The sequence below is a fragment of the Apteryx rowi genome, unplaced genomic scaffold, assembly GCF_003343035.1.
Source record: "Apteryx rowi isolate R43461 unplaced genomic scaffold, aptRow1 scaffold_487, whole genome shotgun sequence".
Classification (NCBI taxonomy): domain Eukaryota; kingdom Metazoa; phylum Chordata; class Aves; order Apterygiformes; family Apterygidae; genus Apteryx; species Apteryx rowi.
The window spans coordinates 89,564-107,159 of NW_020450746.1; the positions used below are offsets into that span (position 1 = coordinate 89,564).

The 17,596-nt window shown below is 39.8% G+C and overlaps 1 protein-coding gene across 7 annotated transcripts in view; it reads left to right on the forward strand.

The window, feature by feature from the left end:
- Positions 1–196: 196 nt before the first annotated feature.
- Positions 197–17,596, forward strand: part of PCNX1 (pecanex 1) — a 92,323-nt gene continuing 74,923 nt past the window's right edge. For 5 of the 7 annotated variants that reach the window (XR_003255648.1, XR_003255651.1, XR_003255649.1 and 2 more), the window contains exons 1-3: positions 6,460–6,562; positions 9,072–9,280; positions 14,715–14,820. Coding sequence is in view for 3 of the 7 variants with exons in the window: in XM_026078747.1 (XP_025934532.1) it covers positions 9,087–9,280; positions 14,715–14,820 (300 nt within the window). In the remaining 4 variants the exon portion in view is untranslated. Of the gene's footprint in view, positions 217–6,459; positions 6,563–9,071; positions 9,281–10,977; positions 11,035–14,714; positions 14,821–17,596 lie in introns of those variants that run through there. The other 2 variants (XM_026078749.1, XR_003255650.1) reach the window with 2 other exon arrangements.

The window sequence follows — 17,596 nt, forward strand, 5'->3', positions numbered from 1 at the left end:
GGAGCCGCGCGGGCTGCGGCGTTGGGGCAGCCCTGACCTGCCCCGCGGAGGCGCGGCTGGTCCCTGGCGCTTCACCTGCGCTTCTCTGCACCCGAGTTTTCCTTGGCTATGGAGCGGTGGTAACGCTAGCTCCCGCTCCGGGTGTACTGATAGTGCAGAAAAAGCACAACTGGAGTGGAAGCTGTCGAACATAACCAGTATTTCTGGCTGGCGGTGGTATTGCTTTCCCTTCTGACTTTTGAGACTGGGAAAAGGATGTTCTTTAGAGTTCATAATGTAGAAGTTCATTTGGCTGTAATGTGGCATACTGTGTGCTGGCTGGTAGTATATATGGAGTGCTTATTAGTGATGAGTTACTTTGTGCTTTTTGCTCACAGCCAGACTGTGGTATATTTGGTTTGGGAGAATGCCTGCTGAATGTGTCTTTGTATCTGACATTTTGGTGAAGGTTTTTAAAATCCTGACCTCTAAATCTAGAAGTTTCTTGACATCTGTACTTGGAAACTGACATATGAAAGGTACCTTTGGTTGTGAGAGAAGGAAGCAGTTTCCTGTTGGTCACTGCTCACTTGTCTTTCTGTGTTAGTTGTGTGTGGTTTACAAAATGCTGGTGTTTTTCGGGCATCTCAGCAGTAGAACAGTGTGATCATTCTAGGTGTGATGTGACCAGTCTTGAGCTGATGAAGTAGAATGTAATTTGCAAGTCTGCCAGGTCCAGATATTGTGACAACTTAAAGTAGAAGCTGGCTTGTGAAAAACTGAATTATAGTGAGACCTTGGAGGGAAAAATCTGCATGAGTGCAGTTGCAGAGATCTRGAACTCTTGGGTCAGGCATTTTTGCTTTGTTTAAAGAACAGTTTCTAAGGATAGAAGATGCAATGTGGGATGCTTCGTATGAAGAAATGGCTAATGTGGAAGAGGAGGTTACAGCTCTGTACACTTACCTCTTAGTTCATGTTACTATGTTCTTGGAAAAGGTAGCTCCAAGGCTTTGTTGTCTGAAAACTCTAGGCTGTTGGCAAGGAAACTAAAGGCTGAGACAAACTGTTTTTAAAAGCAAAGATAGTGTGACAGCAACTAGATCAAATGTTCAGCTAAACAGATTTCTGTAAAAACTGAGAATCTCTATCTATTTAGAGTTCCACTGAATGTGGGGAGAGGATCCTTTTGGTCTTGAATCCACACTTGCTCAGAAGTAGTGCTTTTATGCTTTGACAAAATATAGGCTATTTAACTAGTACTGCCTTGCTGAGAAAGTGATTCATAAGTGTGATGAGTTATATGTTGCATGTGCAGGAGCCTTTGAAGGGGGTCTGATCTATATTGTATTTAGATCTTCTGACAATTGATAGATCTCTGATAACTAATAGATCTGGATTGGCACTTGAGCCTCCTGCTGCTGTTGAAGCATCAGTTAAGCTTCAGTTGCCCATACTATGGGGTAAACTTAAGTGTTGCTTAAACTTGTTTCTTTTTTCTGTGCAAAGGGAAGACGGGCAAAAGCAAGCTGCTTCAGGTTTTGTTGAGGTTGGAGAAATTCTCTTGCTTCATAGCTTTGGACAAGTTAAAGATGAAACAACAAGTGCCAGCTTCCCTGAGAATAAGTATGGAGATTAGTCACAAGTTAAAGTAGATTGAATCATATTTGGCTATTGTCCCTCTTTCCACCCTCTGCAGTTTAAGTATTGTCTAGACATAAACTAAACAGGCAGAACTGTGATGGTCATCTCAGCCTTTTAACATCTCTTAGACTCTTTTCAGAATAGACAGCAGTAAATGTTGCATTGCTGTAGGACATACATAAACAAGCAGAACTTGCTAAAATCTTAGGTAACAGTAATCTGAATTCTGAGTATGGCCCACTGGTGTGGGAGGGAATTTCTAAGCTAGTTCAGATGACTTGTTGCTGGCAAACAACCCTGCATGTTTTAAAAAAAGGTGTGTGTGTGTGTGTGTATAAAAACTTAAAATGCTGTTAAGTTTTACACTGCATATACAACTTCCTTGCATAGGAATTCCAAGATCATGCTCTTGCTTTGCTGCATCAGTAACAACTGTAGTTATTTCTAAGTTGTTTTGTAGCAACAAAGGTAAGTAGGATCACTTAAGCACCCTGCCTGTAGCTAGTTCTCAAGACTGAATGCATCTTACAATAGGCTAATCACTTTTCAAGTGTTATTTAACCTCAAACAGTAATGGAAGGCTTCATCTTCTCTGGATTTTGTAATTCAGATGCATTCATTGCTTAAGGACTTGGTTTATTACAYCAGTACTGCTGTTTTCCCCCCCGCCCCCCCCCAGACATTCATTGTATTGATCCTGTAACTTCAGAATGGGATCTGGTAATGGTTATTGTCAGCAAGTCATAACATAAATCTGTGTGCTTCTTTGTGCCTGTATAATGCCACTGCTGTTAGGGCTGAGAGGTAGTGGATGCTTTCTGGGTTTAATGCATGGTGCCGACCAATTGAAGAAATTAGAGGTGGAATTTGGCTAGCTTTTCTTCCTTGGTTTGTGATCTCCCTTCTGAGCTTGGGCATGTGTAAGTCTGGGGTCTGTACCCTTGGTGAAGGAGAGGGGAAAAGATGTATGCATACGGGCATCTATCTTGCAGATCAAGGTGGTTGTTGCTCTCATGCGTATTTATATGCTTGACTGTCCTTGACATAAATGTGGCAAAAAAAGTCTAGGTAATAAAGGGATCAGGGTGTAGAGGAGAAGGGTCTGGATAGGTGAAGCTACTTAAGTCTTTACTCTTAGATCTGTGGCTTGGCAGCATGCATGCAAAAGTATTGCTTGCTAGACTACTTTAATCTATCCTCTTGTAAAATTTGTGTTTAGTAATAGGCTCAATTGTGCCAGTTGCTCTGCATGTCTGTCATAAGAGTCAATCCTTGCTTTAGTCTAATCCAAAACTGAAGATGGGAGAAGAAAAATATGCTACAATATGGGCAAACTTTTGTACAAGACAGTTGTAAAAGCTAGTGACAGAGTTAACAAAAGCTAAGGTATCCTAAATCCAGAGACCAATGTCTTTACATCACTACTAGGAGGGGAGGGGGAGAGCAGAAGAGCTGCCAGAGCACTCTCCCCAGTTGGAATGCTGCTCCAGCCCCCCACATGCCTGGAAGGGGGKGAAGTCTTGGCTCTGGAGTCAGGGGAATTTTGCCAGTGACTGAAGAGGAGCCAGAACTGAAGCTTGCTTTGGGTGATGGGCTTGTACCTACAGAATTTGTCTGTCAAAGACAAGCTCATTTAGATAACAGTTCATTTAATAGGCATTGGATTTCCTGACTTGTGTATGTAGTAATAGAAGTAGGTCATGTAAATGTAGCTTCATGTGAAAGTCTCCTCTAGCCAAGTTTCTGATAGAAGTGCTGTTTCTTAACTTCTCAGTTTAAGTACTCGGAGGTAAACCAAGAGTTTAAGTACTTGGAAGCGGATGTATGGTAAGAGTCCCTGGTATCTCAGCTTGCTCTAAGCCACTTCTAGTTTCTTGGTTACTAGAAGTTTGACTTTGTTCATGTGAAGCCTCAGTCAAAAACCTAGGTAACTTATAACTGAATATGCTTCCTAATATCAGTAGTTCTTTAGGGCTCTGTGTTTATAAACAGAAAACAGTGACAAAACTAGATCTCCTGCTTCCTGATAGTCTTCTTTCCGCTCCTCCAATGTGAATGTGTCTATAAAATATTGGCCTCAAAATGCTTGAACTTCATAGAATTTTACAAGGCAGCCTTTATTGCTTAATGAATATTTGGTTGATATCAGTTTTATGTAAGGATTTGCAATCTGATTTGGGGGTGAGAGGTTTTGCTATGAATATTTTTAATAGGAAACATCTTTATTTTGAAAAGAGTCAGGAAATTCTTCATTGTATTTGCAGTGTCTAGCTAAAGCATGATGTGGTTAGCTAAGATCAACTTCATAGTCTTCCTTATTTCTTTGTAAGTATACAGCACAACCTGTGATCAAGTGGAATTCCTTCTAGTTCCTGGCACTCTTCTATTTGAAACATTGAATCAAGATGTAGAGAGACCTTTGGAGTTTAAATGGATATGTTTGAAAGCCCTGTAACTGTTGGTCTGAGGGTTCCCTTCTGTTCCAGGCTGACACTTGGAATTTGGGAATGCTTAAGCTTTCCTACCAACCCTTTCATAAAGGGTGTGCGGTGATACAAGTGAGCTGACCTAACAGCCAGCTGCTTCCAGAAAGGACAGTCCCACTCTTTGTAACTGTACATTCCTGCATCTTCCCTTTCTTCACCACTTGTGCTCATCTGACCAACTGTTTTGTGGCCCCCTTCCCACCCCAGGTGATTCAGGAAACTGCAGTGGTAGAACACTGGTTGCCTGTTGTAGTGAGCTTTCTACTAGCCCAGTTGGCTATGGGCACTAGTAGCCTGCTACAGAGAGTAGGACCATGCTTTTTGCTGGCAATAGGCTGATAGCATAGCAGTTTAAGACCACACCCAAATAATGTCTTGCAATAAATGTGCTTTAGAAAAGGAGGAACTCAAATTTAAGTGCTATTCTTTGCTTCTTGTATGTGGTTTCTATCATATCATATATCATAGAGGAAAGATGAAGAGGAGTTAGCCAGATTTGAAAAAGCTGTTGATTCCTTTGATATCAAGGCTCAACATGTATAGTATAGATTTCATAAGTTATCTTGAAAGTTTTAAATTTTGGAAGTAAGTCCTGAAGGAAGGGTAGTAGAAAGTCCAGGCTGTGTGGTGGGTGTCTGTGGTTTTTGTTTGTTTGTTTGTCTTTTGTCCCCCCCCCCCCTTAGTCTTTGGAGGTGCTACTTAATGTCCCTTAAAAATGCAGAGAAATACTCTTAGCTAGGAGTTTATCTAATGATCAGGTTTGTTCAACCATTAGATTACTGAAGTTATGGGTAGAAGTTTCTCAATAGAACACAATTAAAGCAGACAGTTTATGTATGGACAAGTCTAGTTTCCGCCCCCCGCCCCCCCCAATACAAGAGCTTCAGTTGTGAGCAGTCCTGTTCTGTGTATGTTTTCTTTTAGTGCTAACTGAAGTGGCTACACAGCTGTGCACTACAATTGGATGTTCTCTGAAATGCTGTTGCATCTGTGGACTTGTGGCCAGTTAGTGTCTGCTAACAAGCTCTAGCCTGAGCTTTTAGTCTGTTGGGCCTAATAAAAAGGCTGCTTTATCACTTGTGAAAAGAACTGAAATGAGACCTAGTTGCAAATAGGTAGGACTTCCAGGCATTCCTATTAATCTAGGAGATGGTATTGTGTAGGATTCTCAGTTACGCTGGCAAGAGACCTCTTTCTTGCTGAGTGCAGTAAAATGTCAAGCATCATTTAAGATACTAATCTCATTTTAATTTGACTTCAACCTGGGTTGTAGAGAAGAGATCCCAAATGGAAGTTAGATGATTCCAAGTATTGCAAAGAAAAATAGGTTAGGCACTGGTGATTTAGGTTGGGTTGCAGAAACTCTTCCTCTTGAGACTGTGATGCAGATTAGTTGCTGGTAGCCTGGATAGAACTGCTGTGCCACAGCATGAGATTTTGTGGAAAGTGTGATCAGATAGCAGAATGTGCTGGACATGTTCAAGTTTCTTTTATTCCTACAGTATGCATGCTATCCAGAGAGGAATAATTGCTAATAAATGCTAAGAATTTGAAGTACTGAGTTCACAGAATCACAGAATGGTTGAGGTTAGAAGGGACCTCTGGAGATCCATCTAGTCCAACCCCCCTGCTCAAGCAGGGTCACCTAGAACACGTTGCACAGGATTGCRTCCAGGCGGGTTTTGAATATCTCCAGAGAAGGAGACTCCACCACCTCTCTGGGCAACCTGTTCCAGTGCTCTGTCACCCTCACAGTGAAGAAGTTTTTCCTCATGTTCAGATGGAACTGTCTGTGTTTCAGTTTGTGCCCATTGCCTCGCGTCCTGTCGCTGGGCACCACTGAAAAGAGTCTGGCTCCATCCTCTCGACACCCTCCCTTCAGATACTTGTACACGTTGATAAGATCTCCTCTCAGCCTTCTCTTCTCCAGGCTAAACAGGCCAASCTCTCTCAGTCTTTCCTCATAAGAGAGATGCTCCAGTCCCCTCATCATCTTTGTAGCCCTTCGCTGGACTTGCTCCAGTAGTGCCACATCCCTCTTGTACTGGGGAGCCCAGAACTGGACGCAGTACTCCAGATGTGGCCTCACTAGGGCTGAGTAGAGGGGGAGAATCACCTCCCTTGACCTGCTGGCAACACTCTTCCTGATGCACCCCAGGATACCATTGGCCTTCTTGGCCACAAGGGCACATTGCTGCCTCATGCTTAACTTGGTGTCCACCAGCACTCCCAGTTCAATTCTTCTATTATTCTTAGCTGTCTGCAATCCTGTGAAAATGGAATATGAGTAAAAACACTCTTTAATTCTTTACTGGGTTTGCTGCAAGTTGTGTTAGTTTCTTGCCTCCTCCCCCTGCCCTCCTTGTTCTCAAAACTTTCCTTTGCAGACCAAGATGTAGAATGTGAAATCTACACTGGAAACATGGTGTGATCTRGTGGCTGACAGAACAGAGGTGAGAAATTGAAGAGCTCTCCAGATAGTTTATGATAGACATGCCTGTACTTTCCTAACCTTCACCATCAAATGTTAAGATGACTCCTCTGGTAATGGTTTCCAAACACGAGGTAGCTGTAAGGGAGAAGCCCATTGCATTAGTGTTTGCAATGGGGCAGCAGACTGCTTAGCACTTATAGGAAGCTGATATATTTTGCCAGAGTTAACGGGTCTGCGTGTGCCTGGAGGAAGCTAGCTGCCTCTGAAGTTCTCAAGGCATAGCATTTCTTGAGGAAACCCTTGTAGCATTGCTTCAGGGGCTGTACAGGTGTCATTATCACCATTGTGGTTTCTGGCTGATTACTGATGCRGTTTTTAAATAGCTTTGTTTCCTCTTTCTCTTCCTGAGGTGGTGGTTGGGAAGTGAATATTTCCCTGTCAGGGAAAGTTAGGGTCTTGTCCAGCTCAGCATGAATAATGACGGGCAAAATCTAAATTGGCATACCCTGGCTTAGTTTGCCCATCCTCCTTCAAACATTATATTAGGTGTTGACTTGTTTTGGAGGAAATGAAGTAGGTTAAACTTAATCTCTCCAAGAAAAGAATCATAAGTAACTTCCCTCTGATCAGTTCCAGACTCTACTATTTATCTGTATTTGACCTTAGAAATGTTATATTGTGTGTGTGTGTGTGTGTGTGTGTGTGTTTTGGTGTGTGGTGGTGTGTGTGGAATTTTTTTCTTCTTTTTCTTTTCCTGCCAGAAAATGGACAGCAAGGTTAGGGTTTGGTTTTGTTCTGAAGTCAGTAGTTGATATGATATTTAGAAGTGTTTATTTTTTTTAATCCCCTTTGTTAGTACAATATTTTGTACTTGGAGATCTCTTCAAACAGTGTTTTTTGGTAAACTCATGGCCTAAATTACATGATGAGCACTGCCTGTTCTTTCAGGACTAATAAGCTCTTGAATATGTAGAAATCTTAATGTTTTAATCTGATCTCTGTAAATGACTGAAACGAGCTCTGTGTGCAGAATAGAGAGGGCTTTTTGTCTTGTTCTCTGGTCATGCTTCTGTTCTGTTTCTGCAAAATGTTTGTAAGGCTGTGATCATAAAACGCTTCTCTATTACTATGGTCTGTATATGGAGGGTGACTAGGTGTATCAAACAACCTGGAATTAGTGTTAGAATAGGAAGTCTAAGAAGACAGTTCATTTATTCTCCTCGTATGCTAACTTCATGTTTGTGCTGGATAAAATGCTATTTAATTGACTGTATTATATTTCTCTGAAGAAGTTCTTAGAATTTGATATAAAAACTGTATCATTAGTAGGTAAAGGAAAATGATGCAGCAAACTTGAGTATGTGGATTCTTGTTGCTTTTGTAAGGAAGTGGTGTATTTATGGCTGAAGACTGAGAATTAATATCTCATGTTGTTCAGTGACTGACTGGGTAAATGAAGTGGCAAAAGTATGAGTGAAAGGTGAATTAGATAGGTAAAAGCCTTGAAATGAAAGAATTTAAGTTTGTCTAGCGCTCTAAAATTTCTTTAAAAAGCTAGTAGGCTGTGCTTACTCAATACCTGTTGCTGAAGTGACTGCTCTGTGAAAACTTTTTGGCCTTCAGCAAAAACTGGGGGAGAAGGCTTAATTTTGAGTGGAATTTCAAAAATTGAATTCAGGCCTGAGGTTTTTCATGTGGCTTTTGGCCACCTTTGACACAGCTGAAATTCTTTTCAGAGCGTCTGTGTTGGCTGCCTCTCCATGGGCATGTTATGGTCGAACACAATCCTTGTAGCATGCGGTCCCACAGATTGATGTGGGCTGCTGCTCAAACCTGCGAGCCACAGAATGTAAACAGACTTTTTTTTTTGTATGCAAGTAAGGAAGGGTTAAGCTTTTGTGACTGATCTTTTTGTGCAAGAGTAGCTGTTGCAAGCTGACAAGCTAAGTCAAACCTCCAGGTTGAGTTGAGCAGGATTTCTCCCCCAGCCATACCTTCCAACTTGTATCACTGTTTCCGAAATGGAGTCACTGCTGTGTACTGGCCCTAAAACAAGGTCTCACCCTGTGCTTGGTTTTAATTTAAGTTGCTTAAAATCTCTTGATCTTCCCAGTTCATAACAACAGATTTAAAATATTGGGTATGACATAAAAATCATGCTGGCTGTAAATCTTCTAGTCTAGGTCTTGCATACTGATAGCCTGGACAACGAGGACAAGGACTAAACATGGTTCTTAAACTCCTTTGATAGCTCTAGTTAGCATGCTGCTCTAGTGCTTTGATTTCTTGTAGTTGGACGGAACACCTTTTTTCTGTCTTGCTAAACTTTAACAATCTCCCTGTAAGATTTGACTGTGGGTGGGTTTTTTTGTTTGTTTTTGGGGGGGCTTTTTTTTTTTTTTAAGCCTTAATTGTTGGTGTGATCAATATCTTCTGTGTGAAACACTGTTAAATTCTAGAAAGCTTTATATAYTCTTATGGACTTTTGACCTTGTATTCATTAACTTTCTTTTATTCTCTTTTGAAAGGCCCTTCCTTCTTCCATGATGATAGTAGCTGTCTACTGCCCGGTGATAGCAGCTCTCTTTATCGTTTTGAAGATGGTGAATTACCGTTTGCACAGGGCACTGGATGAGGGAGAAATTGTGGAGAGGAATGCCAATGAGCATATGGACAGAGGTGCAAAAACAGAACAAAGCAGTGTTTCAGCCAAGAGAAAAGACAGCAATGGGCCCAGGTAAGGTGGCTGCCAATACTTGTGCATTGCTTCAAATGATAAGCAACTTTGTTATAATCAGGTGTGTAACTGGAATGGTGGTTGAAATAAACACTGAAGAGTACAGGTGCAGACCTCAGTGGTTCTGAAGGACTTTTAAGTCTGATCTTTAAAAACAGACTCCTTTTCACATACTAGATTGAGGTCATGGACTCATGTTAATTCCCCAGTTCTTCACCAATAGAAATTCAAGAATAATAGTGGAAATGCTGGAAGCATTGAAACAGCAGCATGGAAAATGTGTGCTGTTCAGGTCACTAAATACTTAATGAATGCAACCAGGATGAGTAATCTTATCTCAGCAGTAGACCTGGTTTTAAAAATCCTGCTGACAAAGACTGTTTACTACACCCTGACTCTTGTATCACTAAAGGAGTGTCTCATCTGGGCTCAGTTTGCTTAGTTTTGCAAAAGCAAGAGTCAGATATAATGCTTGACTCCCATTGTAGACTTACTCCAGGAGAGCACTATCCTGTGAATTTGGAAATCCTAGAATTGCTCAGCTCTAATGAAGTTGATGCTACTTGCAAATCATCATTGGGATTCTTTTCCAGAACTTTTTTGCCATCATCAGCATCCAAAACTAGATGCATTTCCTTCCCTTGACCAGACTGGTCAAAGAGGAGGCAAAGGTGACTCATCAACAAGGCCATCCTAACCAGTCTGATCAGACTGTACATGTGTTATGAGCTCTATTATCAGAGCTTCTGCYTGGCTCCAGATAATTGGAACCATGATAAGAGTTAGACTGCATGAAATAAATCAGTTTTTGAAGAATGGTTTTTGTCTTTTCTGTGGGTTTCTGGTAGTAGTACCCATAAATAGTTTTCAAAAGCTGGTATACTGTCCTGACTCATTAAAGTTGTGGTTTAAAACAAGCAAACAAAACCCCTCAAACTATGAAACATCTATGTGGAGGCCCTTGTATGCTATAGGGAAATGTAACTGAAAGAAGCCTGTTATCTGTTTATCAGGATGCTTGGAGAAAGGAAGTCTTAAAGCAATGCTCTTTAAAATACTTAGCGTAGAAGTGAAAGGACTTCATTGCCTGGATAGAATAGCTTCTCTTGTGGTGGACCTAAGTTCTTCTGTATCTGCTCTCAGCTCAGTCACTGTATTGTCAGTGCAGACCATGTCTTATATGCCTTTAAAGCTGATACACAGTAACTTCTTGTATCAATATTTTATAACCTGACCCTTTTTTCCATGTTGTACTTGATGACTGAACCTGTTGATGTTAATTGTGACTCCAGTTAGATCACCATACACCTTACTGAAACTGTATTAAACTAGTTTGGCAGAATGCTTTCCTAAATGTAAATTGATGCTTATTTTGTTTAATAAAATTCATGAAAGTACACCAGCGGTCTGTTCTGTTTCAATGCAACCTTGCTAATGCGTTTTTTAGCTGTGTTCCTTAGATTTTTAAGCTTCCAAACAGTAGCTAAGACTTCACAGGGGACTTCTTTGCATTAGTATTGKGAATAATTACTTTTGAATATTTTTAGAAGCTTCAGTTTTTCTGAAGAGCAGTTGACATGGGCCAAGTTACTACATTACAAGCATTTGAGCTCAGAGGTGGAGGTTAGTTTGCTGTGTGTCCTGCTTGCCAACTAAAGTTTCATTAACTTTTATATGATCCTTGTTCCCACTTTCAGGTCTCTTAACTAGAACTGGGAACAAGGTCAATGCAGAAATTACGGAGTTACTTTTTGGTAAGTGGGGGGTACAGTATATACTAATTTTTGCCTGGAAGCTTACAAGAACTCTGCAGTAACATTCAAACCAGTGGAGGGGATGTAGGGTGAGCTTTTAGTATTGAGCTGTCACTTTCTTGGTCAGTTATCTTGAAACAATAATTAAAAAAAACCAAAACCCTCTTTAAAGTAGGAAGGGTTTGTTTTTTGTTGATGGTGACTTTTTTTTTTCTCAGCTGTCCTAGTATAGCATTGATATAGGGGAGATCTAAGGGAACATACATACATTAGATATTTGCATAATAAGAATATCCGTTTAAATAGCTCAGGCTATAGCACATGATACCTGATTATTATAATCTGTAAAACTGTCCTTCTAGAGTTGTCAAAAACTTACCCGTCTCACCCCTTCTCGAGCCTACTTTGGATATGAGTAATAGCATTGTTGAAGGATTAGGTGATAGATAGGTTTCTGTTCAAAAATTATATTGGGGGTTCTGTTTAGATTTTTAGAACAGTTGTTCTTTCTTTCTGAAATCTTTAGTTGTTTATCTGCAAAGTGGTGCTTCCAGACACTTGACAGAAGTGATGTACTCCTATCTGTAGGCTTATATGGACTGCTAATTTATCTTCTGTTCATATTAGTTCCTAAATGGGATCAAACTTGGAGTTTTTTCATAAAACTTTGACTTAATTAAGCAAAGAATTCAACTTGTTGCTCTTTAAGAGATGCCCAGTTTATTTTTGTCTCTTCTCTATAAATTTGCAATTCCCTAGTCAATGTTTTTAAAAGAAGCCTGTGCAGTTTAAAGATACAGGATAAATTGTCGTCTTTGCTTATGTAACTTGTATGCAGTTGTTGATTTCATTCTTGCTTGACAGGGTGATGTCAGTTAAGCTTGTCTGAGATTTTTGTGAAAACAAATCTTAAGGAATAAGATACAGTATCCTAATCTCTTCACAGAAAAGGTAGAAGCAACAGTGTAAGTGTAAGTGTAATTTTTGTCAAGTATCAGTGCACCCATGTAGATATCATAAAACATGTTTAACTTTACCTCCTGCTTTGGGGGATAGGAATGTGGCTTTTCTTTTGTCAGTGACCACTATGGTACAGCATAGTATGAAGCATTGAACTGACTGCTGTTCCTGCCCTGTATAAACATAGGGGCCCTGTATTCGTATTAATACGTGAACGTCACGTACACTTTGTTACAGAATAAAACTTATACCTGGAAAATGCAGTTCATTTGTTGAATCTTTGAATTATTTACAGTCTATTTAAACAAGTATGATTAGGAGAAATAAAGTGTAATCTCTACAATTGGTGCTTCGCTTTTGCTATCCTTCCTCTTTGCTGTTTTCTCTGATTAGCAGTCCTATTGCTAATCTTGGAGTTTTGTCCTTTTGGAGTTATAATTACTAGTTCCATCTTTAAAGAGAAAGTTTCTCAAGAACCTGAAACTATCTTGGTCTAGAATTCACAGTACATGTTGTGGTTCTTCTGTGTTCTCTGAGACCAGCTTCCTGACTAGTTATTCTGCTGTTTTAGTTGGAAATTAAGGACAGAGGAAGGTGTGTAAAACAGGAGATTTTTTTTTATTCTTTTCTGTTTTGTCTTGAAATCAAAATTGCTCATTCCAAGTTCTCTCTGAAAATTCTAGTCCTAGCATCAGATTTCTTCAGTCATTCAGCTTAGGTCCAGTTTTAAATTTCTGAATTTATCTAGACTTGCAGTCTCTTAAGACTTTTAGTTGAACTCCAGCACACTAGCATAATGGAGCTGCCTATGGTAATTTTAGCTAGGGCAGGTACTAATGATTGGAAATACTAGTTTTAATTTTTGTGCAGTTTCTTGATGCCTTTTCCACAACGATTGTGGTTGCTATTAGCTGGATGTGGTTTGCTCAGTCTTCTCAGTGTTTGTGGTAACTTCACTTCTGCTTCATTGATGTTTGCTTGCAAACTGAAAAATGCAGCACTTTCTCTAAGGTATGAAGTCAGCAAAATGTAAGGAACTGATTCTAGAACTTAATAGCAAAAAGGAATGACCACAACACCAGCAGGAGATAACTCTTAAGATGTGGATGTCGATGGCATGTAGAATCCTTTATGCGTACAATGATTAATTCTAGAAATCTGTATTTCCTGCCAGTTCCTGCAGATCTGTGTGGGTTTTTTTTTTTATGTTGTTACTAGGTTTCGTTAATCCATTAGTCTGTGTATGCTGTCACAGAATGCAGGAGCTATGAGTAGAGTATGGTTGTTGGGTTGTATCATTTCTTATACTGCTCTCTGCTGGTTTGCTTTTAACCAAACTGCCAACTGTGTTGGTCTTACTGCATAGATACCAATAAGGCTAGCTGTGTACTGAGTCATGCTGTGCTTCTGTCTGCCTCTGTCCCATTCTCCAGAGGTAACACAGGGCTACAGCTGTAGTCCCTTTGCTCCAGCTGGAGAAGGGCTGTCCATGTGTTCTTCCTCCAGCAAAAGGCTGGAGTGGACTTGCCACAGCTCTGGATCACTGACTGTTGGGAGGTAATTGTTTGCTTTATCTTTGGGAAGGAGGGCAGGGGAGGAGCAGAGGAGCATGTTACATTGCAGCTAATTCTATTCAGAAGTCTCCTGGATCAAGTTGGTTGAAGATAATCATATTAGGAGAGGGGCAAAAAGATGTCCCTATTTTTCCCTCTTTCAATTTAATGAACAAGTCTAGATTTGATCCAAGAGCTGTAGCCCCCAAGTCATCCCACATCCTATTYGTTCCACACCTGTCCTAATGGGACAGGCCTAGCTTGCTTCTGTATCCTAAATAGCAGCCTTTGAGCTGAACTGTGTTGAATTATAATTTGGTGATGTGATTTCAAAATGTTTTTAAAAATCACATATTTGGAATGTTAAGTTTAAAAACACTTTCAAATCGCATCTATTAATTCTGAAAGTATGAAATTGGTAGGGGATATTTTATATATATATGTATGTGTGTACGTATACRTATATACATATGTAGTTATGTCTGTATGTATTGCACCTTAAAATATTTTTTGATAGGGGCTGTAAATTCCCTTCAGGTAGCTTATTTCTGAGTAGAAAGAAGTGGTTTGTGTCCCTGGGAGAGATAACACATCCCTGTATGTCTTTGCCATTCCAACAGCTTTCCCTGGCGTTGTGTGGCTACTTGGTTAACCTATCTTTGCAGTATTACTCCTAGATCCAGTCTCAGGAAAACTTTCCTGTCTGGATAAAGACAAGGGCATTCATCAGTTTGAGTCCTTTTCCCCTTTCAAAAGAGTTTTGTTTATCACTTTTTCTATTTACTTATTTTGGGGTATTCCAGTTGGACAGGCAATCTGARAGTTATACATCTCAGTGTGTGTATGTGTACATAATGTGTGTGTGTGGCAGTATCTCGAAACTCCATGCAGCTTCTAACTCATCCCACTCTGAGTTGGCCAGTGACTGTGGAGTTCCAAGGCAGCAGCTTGTGTGCTGCAGTCCTGACAGAGCTTCCCCCATTGAATGGGCAGTATTCATTTGAGATACTGGAATATATTTGAGCCTCTAACATTTGAAAAGGGGAGAAAAATGTTTTGAATCTGGACTTAGTGTAGGCAGATGAACTCTTGTATATTTAACTGGTAGGTTAATATTCTAAGTATAGCGCTTTTTTTTTTTTTTTTTTTTTTTTTTTTTTTTTTCAGTGATCCTGGTGGAGGGATTGAGATGTCAGAGTTCATACGAGAAGCAACCCCCCCTGTTGGCTGTAGTTCACGCAATTCTTATGCTGGGGTAGATCCAAACAACCAGGTAAGAATTAACGCTATTGCAGTTGTTGCTTTAGCACTGCTGGCATTTGCAACGTGTAGGGATAATCTTTGCTGAAATTAAAATTTTTTTAAAAATTGCCCCTTATTGTACACTATTTCTTAATTGTATTGGGTCCAACAACTTATTTCTGTATTTCTCTATTGATTATGGTGGCATTGCATTTTCCCAGATGCCTGGTTCTAGTTTCTCCCATCCTGTGTTTGTTCTAGTGACTGTTGGATCAACTTACTGTCCCAGCAGAAAGTATTCACTGCTGGGTTAGCTTTCTTCTGATTTAGTAAATTAAAATGGCTTATGGCRTGGTTGGACAAGAACCAAGAACCACTGTGGTGAGGTTCTCTCCTCCTTTTGGTATCAGTTAGCCATTAGATAGCTCAAGCCATAATATATAACTTCATCCCTGAGTTCTACCTTCCTCCCTCCACCCCTTTAGTTTTGTTTGATCTTGGTCATTTAGGTGCTTAACTGATAAATTTCAATTGCGTTGGTTTTAAGGAGGCTCCCTTTTAATCTCCTTTTAGCATGTATCCGCTGCTGCTTATCTCTTGCCATGCTACATGGCTTTCTAAAAGTCATTATTCCTGACAGATTGGACTCTGCCATCCAAAATGTTGATTTGCTAATGTCCAGAGCCAGGTAAATAGCTGGAAATGAAAAGACTAAAATGGTTTATTTTTAGATTACATGTGTAAGAACCTCACTCTGTTGACCATCTAATAGGGAGGGAGCAAGGCAGTAAATAGGGGCTGTAGTACAGCAGATGGAAGGGCTGAAGAACTTGGCTTTCTCTGACTTTAATGCAGTTTCATTATGCTCTGGTTGCTTTGTAATTTTGCTGGGGAGGTTGTTCCATTCCYTTATATATCCACAAGATACATGCATTGGACTTTCATAGACCTGTGCGTACTGTCCCATTTATTTTGGCTGTGATGTTTAGCCAGTCATGGTATCTTTCTTTTCCTAGCTCTTCACAGGGACAAGTAGATTAGCTGGCCAGACTGTAAGGTTATGCTGACAGTGAGCAATGCAACATCATGTTAAAGGTACAGAAGCTATTTTTGAAAGAAGTGGAAATTCTCAGTGCAGTATTACAATATTGAGTCCATTCTAATTGGATCTCTGGGCAAGCAGTATATTAGGTAGTGTAGTGTTATGCTGATGTTGGTGTTCTGGAAGAGCTGACGTATATCTGCATAATGCTGTTACACAGCATAGATATGCTCTAAGAGACTTTCTCTTTTGAAGAGAGCAGGTATTTTGTAGTGTTCATAGGACCATTTTCATGTACAAGAAATATGAAATGATGGTCCATATAGGAAGAGAACCCAGCTGGGGATTGTGTGTCTCTACTCTTTGTTTGGAATAGTGTCGCCCCCCCCCTCCCCTCCCCCACACACTGGTAACAGTTCTAATGTTAAAGCATGTGAAGAAGCTCAGTATCCTTTTCTGTGTGCTTTAATGGTGATGTTATAACAGAACTAAAACTAGTGTTAAAGGAAAGACAGTGTTTAAAACATGTCTATGCTGATAAAAGCTAGTGCTTGCTGTGATGGAATTTTCAGTATCAAAAGGGTGTTTGAACAGCAAATACCTGAGTTCAGCTTTTTTTTTTTCCCCCCCTTTTCTCCAGTGCTGTGCATTTGCATTCAGCTGCAGCATCTAAAGGCAAGGAAAGGGGGGAAAAATAGTTGAAATACAGCAGAATGACTAACTAAAAATGTTCATAACAGAGTAGTAAAAAAAAAAAAATGCATTGGATTTTTTTTTGTCTTCAGCTTCTGCTTTTCTGCATTGCATGTATGACAAATCTGTTGTCCTGTAGAATGGCTGAATAATATTTGCACACTTGTTCAGATTACTTCAGGTTTGCTGTACTTACAGAGAAGAACTAGTAGAATTGTGCTTGAGGGGGAGGGTTTGTGGGTTTTTTTGGGGGGGGTTCACTTGAACTGTAGATTTCTGAAATACAGCATCCCAAGAAGTATTCAGTAAGGTCAAATTGCTAGCACTATTGTATCTCTCTAGGATTCAGATTGTACATTTGAACACCCTTCTGCTATCCTATTTCTGAATAATTTGATTATTTGATGATTATGTCATTTTGTTCAGAGTKCTTTGAGAGAAGCAATACTAGCAATATTATTAAAGAAAAGACTACCTTCACTTTATCACTTCTGTAAAGTATCCACTAGAGATTGCAGTGTGTATGTAGAAAAGCAAACTGTTTTCATGTAAGGAGCTACTTGCGTACTAGTTGGCCACTGAATGTGATTTTAAAAAGCAGATACTATAAATTCGAAACAGGATTTTAACTAAAATAAAGAATGGATCAAGGAATACTGCACAATCTTTCACTAATTGATTTTCTTACTTTGAGGGAACAGTAGTCTGTGTACTTGAGAACTGTTTTCAAAAGAAAAATTACATTTGCAAGAATGAGAGAGAGTAATAATGAACAATATAATGATCAAATTAAACTGATCAAAGTTTATTCAGTTACCAGCAGGGATTATCCTGCTATGTCCCCTATTCATGCTCCTGCTGCTTTCCATGTGCTAACACTTAAGTTCTTTCTGCTACCTGGTCACCTCCTTGATAGACCTGAAAACTAATCTTGCTAAAAATATGCATCTTTTCCAAGTGGAGCAGTTCCTGGATTTAGCTCAGTATTTACTAGGTTCAACAGATAAGCGTTTTATTAACTTGTTTTCTTTAAGCATTTTAGGCAACAATATGCACTGCAGTAAACATCCAA